Here is a 23,183-nt window from a genome sequence, read left to right on the forward strand (position 1 = left end):
TATATCAGTAGTCACAATCAGTGTGAATGGACCCAATCCACCCCCCAACCCTAGAAAAGGATTGTCAGACTGGATAAAAGTAAAACAGAAAAAAAGGAAAATAAACAAAGAAATAAAACAGCATCCACAGGGGTGCTTCCTAGGAAGATATACTTAAAATGGAAGGACACAAGGACACAGAGTGTTTGAAAGTGAAAGGATGGCGAAAGGTGTTCCAGCAAATATAAGACTCATCTTTGTCCCATCCACCTAGATACTAGTGCAGTTTCATTAATAGCTGGCAAAGAACATTATTTGTGACAAAGAGGGTTCTTGTTTAATGATAAAATGTTCATTTCATTAGGAAGATATTATAATTCTAAGTTTGTTTATTTTCCTTCCAAATATAGAAAGCAAAAGTTGATCAATACCATAAAGATAAATAGATATATCTGTGATTTTAGGGAGAGATTTTAACATAATTTTATCACTAATTGATATATCAGATAGAAGAAAACAAATAATACAATTAATAAGCTTGATATAAGAAATGTAAATGGGGACTTCCCTGGCGGTCCAGTGGCTGGGACTCCACGCTCCCAATGCAGGGGGCCTGTGTTCGATCCCTGGTCGGGGAACTAGATCCTACATGCCACAACTAAGACCTGGCACAGCCAAATAAATAAATAAATAAAAAGGTAGTTTATAAGCAGGCTATGAAGGATCTTAAATACTATAGTTTGGGAAGCAGGAATCCACTGAAGGTTTAAAAAAAAAAAAAAGAAACGTAATGATTACATCTAACAACTGGAGAATTCACATCCTCTTAAAGAACACATAGAATATTTATAAAAACTGACCACATCTTAACCATAAAGTAATTTTCAATGAATTTCAAAGACTGTGTTTTAAATAGGTTACCTTCTCTAATCCCAGTGTAATTAAGTTAGAAACCAGTAACACAATGACCTGAAAACTGTAATTCATTTAGAAATTAAAAGAGAAAGCAAACTTTAAAATAACAATAGGTAAAAAAAGAGATCATACTGGAAATTAGAAAATAGCTAGAAATGAATAAAAAATATATTACATATCAATACTTGTAGGGTGCTACTTGGATAATTTTAAGTTTATGTAAGTGCATAACTTTACATGCTCCTATTAAAACAAAAGAAAAGCTGAAAATTAATGAGCTAAGCATACAACTTAAGAAATTAGGAAAGAACAGAAAAAAGAAACGAAGAAGGAAAGAACAAAAATAAGAGTAGACATTAATGAAACAATCAGTGGCATGATTGGTCAAAAAAAATGCACAAATAACCAATATTAGGTGTGGAAAAGAGGATAAAAAAATATAGTAAGGATATTTTGCACAACTTTATGACAATAATTTTGAAAACTTTGGCAAAGCAGACACATTTCTAGAAAATGTGTCTTACCAAAACTGACTCATGAAGAAATAGAAAGACTGAATAGTACTATAACCATGAAAAGAAGTTGAGTAAGTAGTTAAAAATCTATTTGTAAAGAAAACAATAGTCTAAGACAGCACTTCTTCCAAACATTCAAGCCACAAATTATTTAAATCTTTTCCAGGCTTTTTCAGAAAATAGAAAAAGAGGGAACATTCATTTTATGAAGAAGAGAGCATAAAATTGATACCAAAATCAGAGTATGCGCCCTACCGGATACTATGACTTAATGAAGATATAATAATTAGGACATTGTTGTATTGGCACCAGGATAGATAAACAGACCAATGTAACAGAATAGAGTTTAGAAAATACTTGTACATAGATGGAAACTTGATTTTGACAGATGTGGCATTTCAGATCTGCATGGAAAAGATAAACATCAATAAACAGTGCTGACACAATTGTTGAGTCATATTAAAAAGAAATGAATACTTACCTCATACCATTCATAATCATTTTCAAGGTGAATTAAGTCCTTAAAATAGGACTTCCGTGGTGGCACAGTGGTTAAGAATCCACCTGCCAGTGCAGGGGACACAGGTTCGATCACTGGTCCAAGAAGATCCCACATGCCGCAGAGCAGCGAAGCCCGAGAGCCACAACTACTGAGCTTTTGTGCCACAACTACTGAAGCCCGCACGCCTAGAGTCCATGCTTCGTAACAAGAGAAGCCCACGCACCACAGCGAAGAGTAGCCCCCACTCGCCACAACTAGAGAAAGCCCGCGCGCAGCAACGAAGACCCAATGCAGCCAGAAAAAAAAAAGGACTTAAAAAAAAAAAAAGAGTATGAAACTTTTAGCAAGCATGATGTAGGAGGAGAATATTTCTTGATGGTAGGGTAGAGAAAGATTTCTTAATTAAGACACAAAAAGTATAACCTGTAGAGGAAAAATTTGATAAGTTTAACCATATTAAAACCAAGAACTTATCAATGTATAATAATCAATGTACATCTTTGTATGTATCCAGAAACACAGTGAAGAAAGTGAAAAGGCAAGTCACTAATTGAGAAGTTATTTGCAACCTGACAGAGGTTTGGTATTGGAATATATAAAGAAATTTCAAAAGGAAAAAGCAAGTCACCCAATAGAAAAAGGGCTCAATATGGGAAAAGGAATTTGCAGAAGAGGAAACACAAATGACCAATAAACTTATGAAAATGTGTTCAACTTCATTAGTAGTCAAGCAAATATACCTTAAATCTACAAGATACCATTTCATACTTTCAGTTTGGCAGAGATAAAACAAAAATCCCCTGATGATATCAAGTACTGGCCACCTGAACTCATACAGAGAGGTTGTGACTATGTGTTGGTATGGCTTCTTTGTATTACATTACCTAGTGAAGTCAAAGAGGTGCAAAGTCCACAGCTACCAGTGCTAACTTGGACATGTTCCCTGCAGAAGCTCTTCTCTGCCAATCAGGGGACATGAGCCAGGACGTTCATTGCAGCAATGGTATTGTAGTAACAAAGAGGCAGAAGCAATCCAAATATTCTTTATGGGGAAATGGATGAATTGTAGTGAATTTATTCCATGGAAAGGAATGAATTATAATTGTAATTGTCAACGTGGCTGAATTTCTGGATCACGACATTGAGCTAATAAGGCAAGTTGCAGAGGAATCTATCAGATATGCTCCTATGCACATAGAGCTGTACAGACTACATTGATATACATTCATGTGTATGATCACAAAGATGAGATAGCCATGAAAATAAGTTCAGGATAGTGGTCACATCTCGTTGGGGAGATAGAATCAGAGGGGAGAGGGATTCCCCTGGTGGCACAGAGATTAAGAATCCGCCTGCCAATGCAGTGGACATGGGTTCAATCCCTGGTCCAGGAAGATCCCACATGCCATGGGGCAACTAAGCCTGTGCACCACAACTACTGAAGCCCGCACGCTCTAGGGCCTGTGTGCGGCAACTACTGAGCCCACGTGCTGCAGGTACTGAAGCCCGTGTACCTAGAGCCCGTGCTTCGCAGTAAGAGAAGCCACCACAATGAGAAGCCCGCGCACTGCAACGAAGAGTAGCCCCCGCTCACCGCAACTAGAGAAAGCCCGCACACAGCAATGAAGACCCAACGCAGCCAAAAAAAAAAAGCTGAAAAAAGAATCAGAGGAGAGATAACCAGGGCCCTTTTTTGGTTTGTTTGGTTTTGCTTTGATTATTTGTTTATTTATTTTTATTGAGGTATAATTGACATTTTTAAAATTGAGATGTATTTGACATATGCTCAGGGGCCCTTTAAAGCACTGATAGCTTTATCTTTCTTAAGCTGGTGCTAGGTATGCAGGTGTTATTTCATCATTCTTTATACCTTATAAACTTTATAAATATTCCTTTCCCTGTGTTTGATATGTGATATATTTTTCACTGAACATGTGGAAGGATGGTGTGGCAGGGAGAAGGAAAGATGAGGCTGCCCTGGGCACACTGAGTTTTCATCCCCTACTTTCCTCACCCTTCTGCCATGTGCATCAGGCCCAACATGGCCGCATCTGACTGGTCTCCTTTGCTTCCCACTCTTTGTCTTGCTACCTCTTGTTTGCTTCCTGTAGATCAGTGTTTCTCTAGCTTTTTTTTTTCATTATTTCTCCCCCAGGAGCATTTTTAGCTATTTTCCCCCAATTGTCACTTCCTCTTTATGACATTTTAATACCACAGATGTACTGTCTGTTTATGTACTGTGTACTTGCCTGTGCTTTATGCATAGAGGAAGGTTTTCTTGTCTGCAAGAACCAATTCCCCCCTTCCCTTGGAGCAGATATAGCCCCAGTAGACAGTGCAAGATGTAGATTAACCCTCTGCTCGTGGACGGATATTCCTCCCTCTTTCCAAATTTCCTCTGTTTTCAGCTCCTGTTTTGTACCTACCACCATCAGAAACCTACCTAGGTTAGGATATAGATGTTCCTGTGGTTAATTTGCTTGTAACTTTGAGTTAAGTCTCTTCCTGTTAGGAGTCCACATTCGGGGTGGCTAAGGGCTCCTGGCTGAAACCCGGCTTTGTTGCTTTTTAGTGATGCAGTCTTAAGCCAGTTAATATCTTGAAGGCTTTCTCCTCATTTGTACAACAGGGACGGTACCGCTTGCTTCCTGGGGTAGTGGTGAGAGTCCGATGGTTTTCAAGGTTGTGCTGGCATACATACGATGACAGCCAAATAAGAGGTGACTGCTGCTGGGGTCCGCTGGCCTTTGCTGTGTGCCGCGACTGCGGTCTGTGTGTGCTTCTGGGAGCCGTTCCCTCTGTGGTGCTCAAAAAGGAGGCGACTGTCAGAACTTCTGAAACCCCAGAGGGCAGAGGCTGTCTGTCCAGCCATACCTACCTTCCTCTCCTGCATGTCTTTCTCTGACCCTGTTTCAAGCTTGAGCTGGGCTGTGGGAGAAAGGATGGGGAGACACAGTCCCGCCCCCAGGAGCTGAGTGAGAAGTGACAGAGGAAACCAGATCCTGATCAGGATGCTGGGAGGAGCGGGCCACATCTGCCTGGGGGTGTCAGGGAAGGCCCCCGAGGAAGTAGCTTGTGAGCTGTGCCTTGAAGGGAGTGGAAGCATCTGCTTATTTCAGCTTCCTGCATCTCATTACCAGGCATGAGTGGATAGGTGGACTTGTCTTTTTATCTGCAGAGTACATCTTATCCAAACTCAGTAGGAGGTTTTGCTTGCATTTTTCTTGGAATGTGGCAGAGTTTGCGCTGAGCCGTGTGTGTGTGTGTGTGTGTGTGTGTGTGTGTGTGTGTGTGTGTGTGGTGGTGGGGTGTCTCCCATCTCTTTGTGACCACAGGTTTGATTTGTGCAACAGCTGGTGGGCAGGGTTCTGGTCGGATTGGGGCACAGTGTTCTCTTTGTCTGAGTCCGCTTGGTCCTTATGTAAGTATGAACCACAACTTTGGCCCCATTAGCTCCATGCTTTCACCACCTGGACTGAGTGTTCCAGATGGCCTTAATTTGGGTGGATGCTTTTGGTACTTATTCAGGGTAGAAGATTTGGGTTGCAGTCGTCTTTTGTTTCCCCATTCTGGGGGGCATCATGAACTGTGGACGATGCTGTGCAGAGGATTAGGCATTATCACTTCTTGCGGTTACAACCCTTGAACCCTGAAGGATGCTTCCCGCCTTCATCTACTATAATACCGTCTCTGCCTTTGTGGCCCTACCTCCTCCCAGAGAGAGGCAAAGAAGGGTTTATTTTCAAAAGTGGGATTTTCTTTTTCTTTTTTTTTTTTTTGCCATGACAAGTAATAAAACTTTCCACTGAGCTCCTCGGCCAAGGTTAAACGCCTTTTCTCTGGGTAGGGCTCTCTCTGGGATTTGGCAAGACTACATTGCGGGCAGTGCCCTGGGAGGGAGGGGAGGCTGAGTAACGGCTCTGAGCTTTGGCTAGGGGGTTGTTATGATTGGAACGTATGTGGGGTGGTCAGACAGTGGCCTCCTTTCTTGAACACCCTCACCACCTGAGACATTGCGTTCCCTGCCCTCAGAACCAAAAATACCCCTGTGCAAACTTTTTGAGAAGGCTGGCTGCGTGGGGGGCCGAGGCTGGGTGCTGTTGCTGACCACAGGGTGCGTTCTCACCTGACCTCTGACTGGCAGCACCTGCATTATTAGCACTGGGCCCCGGCTGGCTGAGCTCATTGGATGCAGGCTGAAAAGCGTGGTCCCATGGCGCTGGCTGAGACAAGTAAACTAACCTCTGGAAGGCCGTGGTGAACAGGCGCTCCCTTCCAGCATATTATCGAAACCACACACCTAATAGGAATCTCATGCATTAATGGTTTTCCTGGAATCAGACTCTTCCACCTCCATCACTGCATCTCTAAGGAGGGATGAAATTGGCTTTGTTTGGGCCCACGGGGCTTTGCTCCCAGGAAAAGGAGGCTAGAAGGCCGTTGTGTGGACTCTGCGATGGTTTTGGTTATTTTCCCTTTTTGTTTGTGTGGGGATACACACACACACACACACACACACACACACACCACACACACACCACACACACACCACACACCACACACACCACACACACACACACCCCCACACACACACCACACACACCACACACACACCACACACACACACCACACACACACACACCACACACACACCACACACACACCACACACACCACACACCACACACACACACACACCCCACACACACACCACACACACCACACACACACACCACACACCACACACATACACACACCATACACACACATGCCACACACACACACCACACACATACACACACCACACACCACACACACACCACACACACCACACCCCACACACACATCCCACACACCACACACACACACACACACACACATATATATATATTTTTTTTCAGTAGCAGCTGCAGTTGATTATGTAGTATGCAATAAATTATGCCGTGCATAAGGGTTATTGATTGACTCCTTTTATTTATTTCTCAAACAGTGCCCCCCACTGAGTGGTTTCTGGGCAGATGTACAAAAAGAATTAATATACAGCAAAGTCTGGTCCAGTTGCCAGCAGGAGTCTTCACCAAGCCTTTGCACTTTTGTTCCTCCCTACAGAGGTGAGCTAATGAGGGGAACCACTCAGGCACATCCTGTTATCACTCAGTGTCCACAGCACAGAACAAGCTAACGCAGAAGGGAAGAAGAGATGGTGTGAGGGGGGCATGGCCAGCCAGCTCCTCCTGTGGCTGGGTCCTGGCTCCCTATGAGGAAGAGTTGAAGAATATAGATTTGCAAAAGAAAAGGCCGCAAGTCCATGGTCTTTTCTCAGGGGTGCTGATTTCAGCCTTTGAAACACGCCAGCTGAAATTGTTGATCTCTCGGAAGTCTTCCCTGGGGTGACAGGAATCAGGTTCTATCAGAGAGTCTGCTTTCAAAGGTTGGTGCCTGTACCCTATCAGTTGTGCACTATTTGAGGCTTCCCCCAGCACAAGATTGTAAGAGATCCCTGTGAGTGAAAACAGGCAGTAGGCAGTGAGATGTGAAATAACACCTTTTTATCCTATCTGCATTGGCAAAGCAGTCTGTTCATAAGGGGTTAGGTGTACAAGCAGAGACTTTGGAAATCAGCAGGTTTTCATATTAGTGACTAAAAAGCCCCAAATTTTGGTGCTAATTTCTTGTTCTTAGTCATAACTGCCAGGTTAAACCCCAATACCTGGGGAAGCATATCCACCCATCCGTCCACCCATCTGTCCATCCAACTATTCTAACCATTCATTTATCCAGTGTTTATGAAACACTTGCTATGTGCTAGGTACCATGTAAGATTCTTACGTTATTGTATTATGAACAAGACAGGATATTAATTTGTTAAGGGAGCCTATCAAAAAGAGAGACGGTTATGCCCTGTTTTGAGAAGTGGTTCAGTATAAACACAGGGGGCAATGGGAACCGAGGGCAAGTTCGCCTACCCAGTTCAGTCTGGCCTAATTCCATCAGAAAGGCCATAGTATTTAGTCTCACTTTATCTCAACTGCCACGAAAACAGAGTACAGTTTCTTTCTTACTGTTTGTTAAACTTTTAAAAGTTTCTCCTCTTCCCCTGCCTTCCTTTTGGTCTCCTAATCAGGAACTGAAGAACCTGGAATAAAGAGAGTTAAGGGGGTCAGGAGAGTTCTGATGGGCTGGCTTCTTGTGCCCCAGCGAAGTTCACTCAGTCCATCTTATTGATGCAGGGTTCAGGTTGCTCACACTTTGATACCCTTTAAAAGAACATAATGGTAAATGCAAGTTAAAGCCACAGTGGGATTCCCCTGTCCAACTACCAGAGTTGATCAGGTAAAAAATAGTAACACCACCAAATGCTGGTGAGGAGGCAGCATTGGATCCCTTGTATGTTGCTGGTGGAAATGTGAAATGGCCACTCTGGGAAACTGTTGGGCAGTTTTTACAGAGCTCTAAACATGCAACTACCATGCAGCCCAGCAAGCTCACCCTTGGGCATTTATCCTAGAGAAATGAAAACATATTTACATAAAAACCTGTACATGTATATTCATTTCAGTTTTTATTCATAATAGCCCCAAGCTGGAAAACAGCCCAGATGTTCTTCAGCAGGTGAAGGGTTAAAGAAACTGTGGTCCATCCACACCGTGGAAACTACGCAGCAATATAAAGGGGGCAGTCCTTTGATACCTGTCACAACTTGGGTGGATTTCAGGGAATTATGCTGAATGAAAAAAAGCCAGTCCTGGGACTTCCCTGGTGGTGCAGCGGTTAAGAATCCGCCTGCCAGTGCATGGGACACGGGTTCGAGCCCTGGTCCCGGAAGATCCCACATGCCGCGGAGCAACTAAGCCCGTGCGCCACAACTACAGAGCCTGCGCTCTAGAGCCCGTGAGCCACAACTACTGAGCCCGTGTGCCTAGAGCCCATGCTCCGCAACAAAAGAAGCCACTGCAATGAGAAACTCGAGCACTGCGACGAAGAGTAGCCCCCGCTCACCACAACTAGAGAAAGCCTGCACCCAGCAGCGAAAACCCAACACAGCCAAAAAATAAAAAGCAAGGAAATTAAAAAAAAAAAAAAAAAAGCCAATCCTAAAGGTTGCATACTGTATGACTTTTGGAATGGCAAAATTTTAGAAACGGAGAGATTATTAGTGGTTTCCAGGGATTAAGGATGTAGGGTAAAGGAAGCAGGAAAAAGGTGGGTGTGGTTATAAAAGGGCAATGCAAGAGATGCTTGTGGTGATGGAGCTGTTCAGTATCTTTACTGTGGTGGACACTGAACCTATATGTGATAAAACCTTTTATGTGATAAAACCGTAAGAACTAAACACACACACACACACACACACACGAGTGCAGGTAAAACTGGGGAAACCTGAATGTCTGTGGATTGTTGCAATGTCACCATCCTGGTTGTGATATATTCTGGTTTTGCAAAATGTTACCATAGGGGGAAATTGGGTAAAGTGTCCAGAGGATCTCTCTGTGTTATTTCTTATAACTGCAGGAGAGTCTACAACTGTCTCAATAAAAATCTCAGTTAAAAAAAAAGCATCATATAAAATAACACTTGATTCGAATTTAAATCTCTAAATTAGAAACATCACAACCCAACATTAAATTAAGATTGTTTTATTTGTACACATTATTTGATCAACATGATTCTTTGTGCCTCATTTCAAGTGAACAGCAGTTTCCAATCATAATCGTCATTTGAACCTCTTAACTTAAATGAATTGGGCTATTCTGACTTATAGGCAGATCTTTTATCAATTAATTAAAATTAATTAATTAAAATTAACTAATTGGTTTTAATTAATTAATTACATTGGCTGCGCTGCCTGGCTTGCGGGATCTTAGTTCCCTGACCAGGGATTGAACCCAGGCTCTCAGCAGTGAAAGCACGGAGTTCTAACCACTGGACTGCCAGGGAATTCCTTAGGCAGGTTTTTAAATATTGAACTTGACATAGATTATGTCTGTGACCAAAACTGTGCGTATCTGCCCAGATCGCCCTGAGAACTTGGAGAAAACGTTTTTAAAGCCTTTCTAGTGATGAATCAGAAGTATTGTTTTGGAATAAAACATAACACACTTTCTTTTTAGTTTTGAAAAGTTAAAAGATTCCTGGCATATTTGATGTCAGAGGCTCAATGTCTGATATTTAAGCATTTTTGCTAAAGAGGACACAGGTTTGATAAACTAAATACATAAGCACTTTTGGAGTAGAAATAGGTGGGACCGGGCTGTCTTTAGGGCTTTGCATATGAAAATGGTCTTTGAAACACTTGGGCAAAGCGCCCCTCCTCCTCAGAGCAGCAGACCTTCTATGCTGCTGCCTGCGCAGCTAGGCAGTGTCGCGTTTCTACTTCTCGCCCTCTCTGCCCTGCTTCTTGCTGGTCTAGGCGTGTGTGTGGGGGGGGGTAGGGGGGAATAGCGGTCGGAGGCGGTGTGCCCTAAGGGCTGCATTGATGGTGGGGGACTGTTCCTCTGATGCCAGTCAGAGAACAAGGCATGGAAGACTAATCATGCTGTCTCAGCATCTTAGTGGTGTTTTCAAGGATGGGATTCCAATTGCATTCACTTTATAGAATGAAAAAAATCAATATGTTAGTCGGGTTCTAATTTATGTTTTAAAATAGGTGATTTCTTTTTGGCATTGTTCACATCTTTCCCTTTTTATCACCTGCCCGCCGTGAATGTGTCTAGTGGAGTTGTCTTTGCCCGTTGGGGAGGATGAGTGTGTAATAGGAGGGATAGAAGAGAATATGAGGTTCACGTGGGTGCATTTTCTGTGACGTCTTAGAGAAAATTAGACGTTGTCTGCCTCTACTCTTCGGCAGGAGGAAGATGGTGAGGGATGAGGGTATAGGACAACCTTGTGTGCCCCCATGGTATCATTTGTGAGCACAGGTAAATTCATCAGAGAATCTCTGGAGCAGATGGGGTTTGCACAGCACTATTAAGTAGTTCCTGAAGGTTCCTCCAGCTTTTTCAAGCTGAAGCAGCTTAAGTCTGTGGTTAAGATCCCAAATGAATCCCAACAGGCTTCTTCCAAATGGATCAAATAGCATTCAATAAAAACGTAGCTGTGTTACGTGTATATGTATGTAGCCGTGCACACATGGAAAAAGACTCCAAGTGGTAAATGCTATAGATCAAGTTGAAAAAGACACCCCTTCCCTTTTTTTCGCTCATTAGAACTACTTCTTAAAATAGTCTCTGGTGACCTTGTTCCTTATAATTGAACTCTGTCCAGAGGTGAGTGCTTGGGGGAAAGTTTGAAGCAAATTTATGTGGCTGTTTAATGAGGGTAGTAGGATGGAAAAATAGTAAAAATGAGCTGCAGATTTCTCTGATTTTCTTGGAACTTCAAAGTGGCTGACCTAGTCCCTCATTTAAAATGTTCTCTCTGAGGCTGGAGTATAAGTTTGGTAAGGAATTGTACTAAGGCAATATTTTGGGAGAGTTAGCACTGAAGGACGGCATTTACAGTGTGCAGTCCCCATCTGTCTTTCCCTTAAAGAAGTCTTTTTGTTTTCACAGGAAGACCTAATTTCAAGCAGCCCCTACTTTTCAACTCAGTGTATTCCTGGAAATCCTATTTTTGAATGCTCACCAAAAAGCCACATCATATTTTCCTATAGGAATAATAACTAGTATTGGCCTTGTCCTTCCTGTGTATGCAGACACCTTTGTAAGCATTTTACATGCATTAACTTAGTTAATGCTCATGACAACCTCATGAAGTAGATACTGTTATTATCCTAATTTTATACCTGAGAAAACCGAGGCACAGAGAGATTAAGTAAGTTGCCGAGGGTCACACAGCTAGTTAATGGGGATACCAGGATTTATTTTAGGTAGTTGGACTTCAAAGCTTGAGTAATTACACCACTATGATATGTTGCCTCTCAAACAATGTTAAAACATTATTGTGGTTTTCTAAGTAAGAATTTACCAGCCAGATAGGACCAAGAGTATATTGTAAAAGCAAAGACATGTTAATTTGTCTGTTTAGTTATTCAATGTCAATAACTATAGAACTTGATAATGAAATAGAAAAATTCTCTCCTAAAATGGGAATAAATGTATTAATTGCATTGATTATGCAAAGGCCTCACTATCACTGAAAACAGGTAAGCTATACTTTTTCTGTGACACAAACTTGACTGTAAATAATATGCTAATGAAATAAAAATGTAATTAGAGATTTCCTTGTAAGTCTCTGGTTTAAACTTTAGAAAGCCTTTTGTGGTTTAGAGGGTCCAGTTTTCTCAGTAAGACTCCCGAGAAGTTTGCACCAGTATTTTATCTTACCTTCGTTTTGCAGAACAGTGTACGCAGGGGCTAGTGTGCCAGGTTGGCAGCTTTTCTAACTGTCTTCAGGCTCCCATAATGTCTGTTGAAAGTCAGCCATAAATCTTATTGTTGTGGGATCCAGTGGTCTGGGTGGTTTTGGCTGAAGGCAGGAAAGCGGCTCCTTTCTCGGGGCGGATCTGGTGGAGTTCTGGGAACCTGGGGCTAGGCAGCCATCGCTCTGGGGTTAATGTGAAAAGTCCCTCTGAATCCTCTTTGTCTGTGTTACACTAAATCTCCAGGCCAGTGAGAACAGTTTGGTTAATGGGTCACAAGACATTACCCTCTTTTATGTAGAACCTTCAATAGCAATGCCTGTTAACTTACCCTTCTCTTTTTTCTTCCTCCCCCCCCACCCATGTCTTTCTCACTGGGTCCCTCCCTGTCTGCAGCACAAACCCTGGATCCTCACAGCCTATGGGATGTGGGCCTGCTGGTGTGTGCTGGAGACCCAAGGCACAGCCATGGTTCTTATTCACACCACCATCTCCTTCTGTGTTGCCCAGTTCCGGTCGCTGTTCCTGTCATGGCTCTGTTCTCTCTTCCTGCTCTCTACACTGAGGCTTCAAGATGTGGAGGAAGTTATGGTAAGAGTCTCCGTTTTACCATTGGGAAGGAGAAGGCCCCTTTGGCAGTGCCTTTATCCAGGTAGATGCCTTTGTTTTCAGACAAGAGTCAATTGAAGAACTGTGGTGGCGCTCCCTCTAGTGGCCACAGGGGGTTGATGCATGTGAACCCTGGTGTTGCGTTCTGCAGTCTTTTGTATCTGACTATGCCTTAGTCCTTGGAGGTTGCCCAGCGCTGACCTTGTACCTTTTCTCCCAGTTTGGGCAGGCATGGATGGTGCCAGATGTCACAGGAACAAAGGGGAAAAAAAAGCAATATGCAAAACAGCAAAAAAAAAAAATCCCCTATGCATTTAATAAAACAATCATCTGTAGAATGCTGCAGGGTTTATAGGGAACTCTCACATTCCTTATCTCATCAGAAGCCCACGATAGTCCCTGAACTGATAAGGGAGGTATTTTCCTTGTACGGAACGTCTTGGGAAGCTTTTGATATTCTTTCTTTAGTCATGTGGAACTGGGCTTCCCATGGTGTCTTTATTTTTGTTCATTTGTTCACTCATTCGTTCACCTTTTCGTTCACCTTTTCGTTGATTTAAGTGATGGCAGTTAGAATTGGTGAGCCCTGGATCTGCACAGTCATGGGAAAGAATGCGACGGGAAGGATGAGCCAGTGGTTTTCTAGTCTCTTCTATTCACTGTCTCTTCTCCTCTTGAAACTGGAGGCGGTGTTTAACCTCTGAGTCTTAATTTCGTCATTTGGAAAATGGAGGTAATAGCTGCTCTGCCTTCCTCATGGAGTTGTTCTAAGGATCCAACAAGATAATACGTGTTAAGCAATTTTGTAAAAATGGTAGCATTTTGAAAATTCAAGAATTCTTGCTGTTGTTAGGCTGCCTTAATTTTTCTTCACTCTTACCAATGAACTGGGGCGAATACTTCAAGCACATGTCTCAAAACCTGGACTTAAGAGAATAAGCAGGGTAGCGTCTCTCTCCTAACAAAGATACGTAACTTCCCAGAATGATTAAACTAGGCGATCACTTAAATAAGTGTGCTTAAAAATAGATTTGTGGGGGCTTCCCTGGTGGCGCAGTGGTTGAGAGTCCGCCTGCCGATGCAGGGGACACGGGTTCGTGCCCCGGTCCGGGAAGATCCCACATGTCACGGAGTGGCTGGGCCCGTGAGCCATGGCCGCTGAGCCTGCAGGTCCAGAGCCTGTGCTCCGCAACGGGAGAGGCCACGACAGTGAGAGGCCCGCGTACCGAAAAAAAAAAAAATAGATTTGTGATAAAAATAAAAACAAATTCACACCTAACTTTTGGGGGACCTGGCAAACGTTCAAAGACGGTCTCCAGTTGTAATTATCCTTTATTTGGGGACTCTTAGCATCAGTTATGGGTGTTGGTGGTGAATAAGTATTCCATTTGTTATGTAAGCTGGTGGTGTGAAAAATATTGCTGAAGGGGAGCGAGCAAATGACCAGAAACTAGTTGCCCTGGGTTTCCATACTTTCACACATGCGGTTTTCTTGGTTTTCCTTGGTGGCTGCCGAAGTCCTGGACGTGGAATAGAAACTCTGTTCGGTACTTAGTTTTTCAGTGTAAAGCCTTAAAAGACCCTCGTGGATCAAGTGAACAACTCTTTCCTTTGTCCCAGTTTTATTTCTTGTATCTATTTCCATAACCTATTTTCTCATTAAAAAAGCAATACATATGTATTATAGAAAATATGGAAAATATAGAAAAATATAAAGATTATAAAATGATCCATAATTTTATGCCCTCACTATTAAGATTTTACATTTGCTTTTAGTCTTTTGTTCCGTACCTAATTTTGTACGTGCTTTTTTTTTTTTTTTTTTTTTTTTTGCGGTACGCGGGCCTCTCACTGCTATGGTCTCTCCCGTTGCGGAGCACAGACTCCGGACGCGCAGGCCCAGCGGCCATGGCTCACGGGCCCAGCCGCTCCGCGGCATGTGGCACCTTCCCGGACCGGGGCACAAACCCGTGTCCCCTGCATCGGCAGGCGGACCCTCAACCACTGCACCACCAGGGAAGCCCTGTACGTGCTTTTTATTCTTTCATGCTGTGTTGTAATTATACTTTTACATACCTATCTCCGGTATGAGAATTTAGGTACATTGAGGGCAGGGACTATTTCTTTCTTTTCTTTTTTTTCTTTTTTTTGCGGTACGCGGGCCTCTCACTGTTGTGGCCTCTCCCGTTGCGGAGCACAGGCTCCGGACGCACAGGCTCAGCAGCCATGGCTCACGGGCCCAGCCGCTCCGCGGCATGTTGGATCCTCCCGGACCGGGGCACAAACCCGCGTCCCCTGCATCGCCAGGCGGACTCTCAACCACTGCGCCACCAGGAAAGCCCCGGGACTATTTCTTTTGATGATGTTTCTCTAAAGCTTATTTGGAAAATAGTCTTCCACTACATGTGGAGCCAAATTAATGATAGAAGAACAAAAGGAAAGCTACACTGAACACATAAATCCCACGTGACATTTACAGACACACCCCATTTTATTGCACTTTGCAGATATTGCATTTTTTTTTTTAACAAACTGAAGGTTTGTGGCAACCCTGCGTTGTCAGATGATCAACAGCATTTTTTCTGTTTTTCAGCGATAAAGTATTTTTAAATTAAGGTATGTTCTTTGTCTTTTTAGACATAATGCTGTTGCACAGTTTACTAGACTACAGTATAGCGTAAACATAACTTTTATGTGCACTGGGAAAGCAAAAAATTGTGTGACTCATTTTATTGCAGTGTTCGCTTTAATGCGGTGGTCTGGAACCGAACCTGCAGTACCCTGAGGTCTGCCTGTATAAGTCTGTTGTTGTCTTCAGAGTTGTTGAAGGAGCTGTTAGAGTACCCACTGGATGTAGCTGATCTCCATGCTGTCCGCTGGTGTATCTGACAGAAGCATATCTGGGAAAACCTTCACTCTGTGTTGCATCAGGCTTAATGCGAAGCTTATGGCTGATGTTAGGGACACTCTCCTGCCCGTTCCTCATTAATTGCTTGTTTTGATGATCGATGATGTTTACCTGCTGTTCAGTGGTTCTCGACTCCCTGGATGGGACAGCTGCTCTGCCCGTGGAAGAGATCTCCTTCCTGGGAGACTGGATGACGTCCCTCCTTGCCACTCAAGGTTGTTGTCTCCTTGTGACTTTGCAGAGAGGGTGGTACCAGACGGAAAATGAGTACTACTTGCTGCAGTTCACACTGACCGTTCGCTGCCTGTACTACACCAGCTTCAGCCTGGAGCTCTGCTGGCAGCAGCCGCCGGCTGAGCGCACCTTCTGCTCCTTTCCCTGGATGGTGGCCTATGTCTTCTACTACCCAGTCTTCCACAACGGGCCCATCCTCAGCTTCCCAGAGTTCATCGCACAGGTGAGAGCCTTTCGGGGATTGGATGGGTGTTTCTGCAGATGATGCTTCTGTCTTTGTTGCTGTGGTCATCCATGAGTCTTCATACAGGGGTGCCCACAAGTTTAAGAACACACATTATTGTCATGATTTCTGATAATAAATGAAATACTTCTGGGAAATAAGCCTTCAAAATAAAGGTCAGCATATCTCTTGTGCCTGTTGGTGGTAGGAGCTCCCACCCGGATTCTCTGTGGACTGTGGCAGCCAGAAATAATAACTGGGCACAGCCAGGAACTTGGGGGTAGGCATCCCCTGCAGGGCCGTCCCAGAGAAAGAAAACTGGCTTCTCGTGGTATTACTTGGAAAGTGGAAGGAGGAACTGGCTAAGCTCTTGTTTGGCAAATAATAGGTGCCCTTTTATTTTCACAAACTGCTTATGAAATAGCTCTGCCGTGGCCTGGGAATTGTTCAGGGCGATCTGGATGGGATCACAGAGTGGAGTTGAAGAGGGTTTGAGAGCAATGGTGTGCTTTCGGGTCTGGGTGCCTGTTTCTGCCCAGGATCTCGCCTCCCTACTTCTGGACAGCAGCCTTGTCTGGACAGCAGCCTTGTCTGAAGCTCATGGGAAGCCACCTTCGTCATTGCCACCTCACTTTTCCTCCTAGTTCGGATTTTCTTCCTCATTCCACAGCTAGCCTCGTGGAACACGTGTACTAAGTTAATTCACCTGAAGTGTGAGTAATCAATTGATGTTCCCGAAAAACAGTGTTTCTCAAAGGACATTCCTGTCTCCCTCCCCCCAACAAAACAATCCCCATGGAGGTGAGAACAATAATACGTATGCACACACAGTGCACACATGTGCAAGCACACACATGTACACGTGTGCACACACACTGGGGCCTGGACACGTAGTTCGAAGAGCAGGGCCAGCAGCAGTGTTTGACATTTTCGGAGGGCAACCTGAAAGGTGCCCCCTGCACAAATAGGAGGGTTCTTAGAAATCCCTTATTTCGTCTTAAAAATTTCACTGAGTTGCACATTGTACTCAGAAGTATATTTCTGCATTATAACAATAACTTAATGTTTAAAAATTACCAGTTAAATCATTGAATGTTTTCCTCTCTGCAAATCTTTAAGTGAAGTTGATATTCTGGGCAGATGTATGTTTAGTACTTGGTTTCTCATACCTCAGTTTGGGTTGTTTAGGATCGCTCTTTTGCCGTGAAGGAATTTGAAATCTGTGTTTGAAAATCATGGTTAAAATTGTGTAAAAGAAAGAAGTGGTTTAGTGATGGCAGCTGATCTCCTAACTCAGTGATTCTCCAAGTGTGGTCCCTGGACCAGCAGCTACAGTATCACCTGGGAAGTTGTCAGAAATGCACGTTCTCAGGCCCCTCCCCAGACCTAATGAATCAGGAACCCGGGGGCGGGGCCCAGCAGCGTGGTCCTGATGCTGTTAGAGATAGAGAACCACTATCCGAAGTTCTTAGAAGAGCAGGGGGTTGGGTGAGGGTGGGGTAGACCCGGGGTAGAGTGGGTTCAGGTTCTCCGAATTTTGTCTCCTTTACAACCTCCTTGCCACTGTAAGTTTTTAATTCTAACGTTGCAGTCAATAACTTTTGGACTAAACATCCACAAGCACACCCCCACCCCTCCCTTGAAGACAGATAATTCTCAGAGAAACATAGACTAAACCCATTAAGAGGAAAGAAATTGGGACTTCCCTGGTGGTGCAGTGGTTAAGAATCCGCCTGCCAGTGCAGGGGACACGGGTTCGAGCCCTGGTCTGGGAAGATCCCACATGCCGTGGAGCAACTAAGCCCGTGAGCCATGACTACTGAGCCTGCGCTCTAGAGCCCGCGAGCCACAGCTACTGAGCCCATGCACCACAACTACTGAAGCCCGTGCGCCTAGCGCCTGTGCTCCGCAACAAGAAAAGCCACCGCAATGAGAAGCCCGCACACCGCAATGAAGAGTAGGCCCCGCTCGCCGCAACTAGAGGAAGCCAGTGCACAGCAACCAAGACCCAATACAGCCAAAAATAAAATAAATAAATTTATATATATAAAAAAAGAGGAAACAAATTATTTTCCTAACTGCCTCTTATCCATTAAGGAGCTTAGCCCTATGGGATCTGTACTTTGTTGTTAGGCAAATCATCATTCTTCTTAGTTCTCGTCTGTCTCCTCCTTTCTGATTGTACCCTGTAGGGTCTTGAGGGAATATGAGAGGCGGGTCTCAGGGTCCTGAATATGTTACACAGAGGCGAGCTTTGAGATTATCGCTCACCTACATCCTTAGCCAAAGGCTCTTGTTTTTGAGTTTCAGCCTGGGGAAATGAAGGGGTTTCTCCCTGTAGGGAGTCAGGTCTGGAGACTCCAGGTACCATCGATGTCCCCTCTCTGTTTTTTTTTACCCCTTTCAAAGTGGTAGCAATTGCCGAAAGCAGGGAACTCAAAAAGGCAAGTTGAAACCTTTCTCTGTGGTCTGAGAAGATTCATAGAAAAGTCAGTCTAGAAAAGGTAAAATGTTTAATAAGCTACAGGGCAATAAAAACAAGCCAGGTGGTTTCTGCAGTTGCTGGGGGTGACCTCGTGTGAGAAAAATGGGTCTAAACGGAGAGCAGTTAAACTAGGGAGCTAATCTTGTAGTGAAAGGGCTCCTTCAGAGAAGCCGGGAGGGGGCAGAAGAAAGCCAACTGGAAGAGCTTGTAAGTAAGGTTTGCTCTGAACGAGTGCTTGTGTGAATGAATAAATGTTAATAGGAAATGGTAGTATTGAAATTTTGGCTCTTAGCTTCTCAGGTCAACACTCACAAACTCTAAAGAGCAGGGAGAGACTTGCCACCAGGGGGCAGCAGAGCCTCACCGTGGAGACGAACCCAGCTGGGCAAACCACAGTCCATAAATTTACAGTACTAGGCCCACCCTGGGAGAAAGTTCTCTTTCACCCAGTTTTTTTTTTTTTTTTTTGTGTGTGTAAATTTACATATCCAAGATGAGTCAAGTATAGAAGAGGTGCCTCTGTAATGTATGGCATGTGAAATGTGTACACATCAATCATGAACAGGGGAAAATGTGCCTGTCAACAGGCCTCAGGGCCTTAACTTGAAGGCCATCTCTGATGGCATTTGGAGTTTCAGGAATATGGGCCCCGTTTATTTTTCTCCCAGGGTTCTATGGAACTCAGATACGGAGCCGGGGGTGAGGTCGGGGGACAGGGTCGGGGAGGTCTAGGGAAAGGCAGGAAATGCTGTTTATTTGCTGAGCTGGGAGCCTGGGGCCACTACATCTTAACTCTGAGCAGGTTGAATCATGCAGTGAGGGAGGAGCTGATATGGGGGGGACGGTGAGCCTGGGTGTGGGAGGACCAGGGGGTTTTCCTTGCTGAGGGCTGTGTTCCTGCCCCGAGGGGAAGAGCCAGTGCTCAAATAGGGAACTAGGTTGGTGGTTAAGAGCAAAGACTCTTGCGCCCAGTCCTATTGTTACAGGGTTTGAATCCCTGCTCTGCTTTGGCTTGAGAGCTTTTGGTGAGTTACTCACCTTAGTTGTGACTCAGTTTCCTTATCAATGAAATGGGAAGAGTAATAATACCTCCCTCACAGGGTTGTCATAAGGATTAAACGATTTTGTATAGATAGTGGGGCTTGACATGTAACACTATGAGGTGTTAACTATTACTATTATTGTTGTTATTGTTATCCCAAAGCAGGGGCATTTCTAGGGTAAGTTGTTGGAGGAGGGCATTGAAAGGATGTGACCACTGGTTGACCTGCAGTCTGGACCTGGGCTGTTGGAGGCTGTTCCCCCCTCCCCTGCCCTTGGAATATACGTTCTGCTTTCCATTCCCACACTAGGAGCCATTTCAGGGACATAGCCTTGACCTTGAACGAGGAAGGTGTTGTTGAGACCATCTGAACTGACTATGTGACTAAACCCAGGTAAGGCCTCTATTTCAACTTTAAAATTCTGGCCAGTGGATGCAGAGATCTACTTGCCTTTCAGCGCCCAAGACAAGGCTCATCTGTAAGCTCCCTTGCTTAGTAAACCTGCCACCTGCCAACCCGGAATGGTCTGGCTGTTTTTCTTTGGTCTCTCCTCGCCCTCTGTGTACAAGGGGCCAGTTGCAGATTTCACCCAGGGAAGCTCCCGAGGGTGAGAACTAACATAAGTTTATGCCAGCACTGAGGCCCTGGGTGTCCAGGCTGATAGGTGAGGGCAGCAGCAGGGGCCATTCTGGGCAGGATTCTGGGCAGGGACCATCCTTGATCTCAGAGGAGGCCAGCGGAAGACAGATGCAGGCAGTGGCTGCAGGTGCAGGGGCGGGCCCAGCCCCTGAAGGACCAGGCCTGGCAGTCAGCGTCCCAGACAAACCATTCAGGGTATGGGGTGGGCTCTGGTTCCAGGGCGCATCTGGAATGGTGCTAACTGTGAGAAGTAACCCTAACCGAGCACTTACTCCTAACCAGGCTTTCCATGTTCTGATGCCTTTCATCCTGGCAACAACCCCAGGAGAGAGGCACTGTCGTTACTCCCACTTCACAGACGGTAACACGGAGGCAAGGACAGGCTAACGCAATGCGCGTTGGGGTGGGAGGGACGAAGACCAGACAGAGCCTTGTCGCCAGCTCGGGGAGCCGCACAGGAGTTAGAGGGAGGAAGCAGTGTGGCCTGGTGGACGTGCGGGTCTGGAGGCTCAAGCTGGCCAGACCGGGTCCCAGTCCTGTGACAGCTACACCGACTGCAGGCCCTACTTGCTGTTCTGCCAGAGACCACTCGGTACTACTGGCCTTGGTCCGGATGCTGGGGAGGGGTAGTGAGGGTCTGATTAGGGAATGATTTCCTGGGAGTAGGGGTACCGTCTATGACCATGGGCTGGAGAGAAGCTCCCGTGTTACAAAGGAACAAGACACGGGCTACAGTGCCCTTGACCCAAGCGTGGAGGTTGGAGCAGAGGTAACTCAGCTGAACAGTTGCCTCTGGGGAAGGCTTCTGTTTGCTGCTCTCCAACATGGGTATTATTCGTATGCGAAAGAAAAGAACCTTTCATCTTTGAGCACTGTCATCTTTAATCATTAGCATATCTTGGAAGGGCTTCGATATTCCTTTTTATGCAATTTGCATGAAATGAGGTTTTAAAATACAACGTGTTTTAAAATGCGCTTCGCAGATGAGTTAAGGTGTATTTTTTAGTGGAGCCTTAACTCAAAATTCCCATTGACGGCAGTTTCCCGTGGTCTTAAGATTGGCACTCCCCTCAGTTTGAAATATCTCAAGTGAAACGCTTTGCGTGCAGAGGTTGAATAGTGAGCAACCCTGCTCGTTAGGTGAGCTGTGTATGGTGTCTTTTCCCGCTGCTGAATTGACAAGGGACAAATATAAATGGGCTGTAATAACAGCACAACTCTGAAGAAAGACTAATAACCATGTTTTTAAGTAAAAGCGAATAGAATGAAAAATTGAATTGGTTTCCTTCTGCTGTGTTTACTTGTGCAATTAAGGAATAGACGTTTCTCTTACTCTGGATGGGGAGGCATCCAGCATCAAAAAGGGAGCATTGCAGAGAAGAGTCCAGCCCTTCTGGTCCAGTGGTGACACATAAGCATGCCTTTTTTTTTTTTTTTTTTTTCTGGTATGCGGGCCTCTCACTGTTGTGGCCTCTCCCGTTGCGGAGCACAGGCTCTGGACGCGCAGGCTCAGCGGCCGTGGCTCATGGGCCCAGCCGCTCTGCGGCATGTGGGATCCTCCCGGACCGGGGCACGAACCCGTGTCCCCTGCGTCGGCAGGCGGACTCCCAACCACTGCGCCACCAGGGAAGCCCATAAGTATGCCTTTTTAAACCTGGAGAGTGAGTTTGGCCCTGGGGAAAGCAGGGAAGTCATTATTGGGAGGCCAGTCAGTCACAAAATGCACCTCATGTTTCTTCTTAATTACAGATACTCGTGTCATTTTAGACCGTGCATTGTTTGGGGAAGGAAAGGAGGGCCTCTGGACTGACCTTGAGATGTGGTCGCCTGGAGCTGGAGGTGATCGGACAGACTTATTTTCCTGATGGCCCGGCGTGGCTGTTGTTCTGATCTCACAGTGGCTTCCCTCCTGTCTAGATGCTTCTCCTCTCCCTGGGACGGGGCTACACCCCCAGTGGTGCTCCAAGGCCTCGGGTGCAGTTCTGGTCTCCAGGGGACCTGAGCTTGGGGTTGGGCAACTGCTCAGGGGCCTGCAGGCCATGCGCATAGTTGCTTATCTGGGAGCACTGGAGACAGTTGTGCAAAGATTGTCTTTTGTCAGCACTGCTTTTGAGGTCGTTATCACATTCATTCAGGGAATCTGCTTTCCTCCAAGAGTCTGGCACCAAGAAAGGCCCCTTCTGTTGGTCCGGAATGGTTTTAGGTGCCTCTTCATGTCTTAACTTTCCCAGTTGCCTTGGTGTGAACGGTTCTAGCCTCCACAGACTAATGGACACTGTATTCGTAATTGTTTCTTCATTTGCTGATGGTCATTTGGTCAAAATGAGTTTGCTTTAGAGAGCTGAAAAAGGGTTGAGAATGAACAAAGGGCAACTCAGCGTGTAACTAAGAAAGTCTCCGAGTGAGGTGGGAAGGTTAGGAGAAATAAAGATGGGTAGCACAAAAGAGAGACAGGCTTGCTCGTTCATAGAGAGGATGCTGGGCTCCCCTGGGGAGGTCCTGAGACTCGGCATTTTTTACAAGAAGGCTGCAGAAACAGAGGGCTTGCCTCTTTAACAGAGAGGACCAAAGTCTTCACGATATCGTAAAGTTACATTACTTTTTGCCCTGATTACAAAAATAATAATAGTTAAAAAATAACAAGAATCTTACTATCCAAAGATTACCATCACTGCTGCCATTTTGGTGTCTGTGTCTCCAGCCTTTCTTTATTTATGCACATTTATATCAAAAAATAGTTTGCACGGCTACGTAAGATTGAGGCGCACTCAC

General features: G+C 45.0%; 1 protein-coding gene across 1 annotated transcript in view; it reads left to right on the top strand.

Moving 5' to 3' along the window:
* HHAT (hedgehog acyltransferase) overlaps positions 1–23,183 on the top strand; it is a 364,318-nt gene that overhangs the window by 65,884 nt on the left and 275,251 nt on the right. The window contains exons 5-6 of the mRNA XM_027082906.1: positions 12,667–12,861; positions 16,029–16,244. Coding sequence (XP_026938707.1) covers positions 12,667–12,861; positions 16,029–16,244 — 411 coding nt within the window. The remainder of the gene's footprint in view (positions 1–12,666; positions 12,862–16,028; positions 16,245–23,183) is intronic.

Source organism: Aethalodelphis obliquidens, unplaced genomic scaffold, assembly GCF_003676395.1.
Source record: "Aethalodelphis obliquidens isolate GAN/ISIS:26980383/991018 unplaced genomic scaffold, ASM367639v1 scaffold48, whole genome shotgun sequence".
Lineage (NCBI taxonomy): Eukaryota > Metazoa > Chordata > Mammalia > Artiodactyla > Delphinidae > Aethalodelphis > Aethalodelphis obliquidens.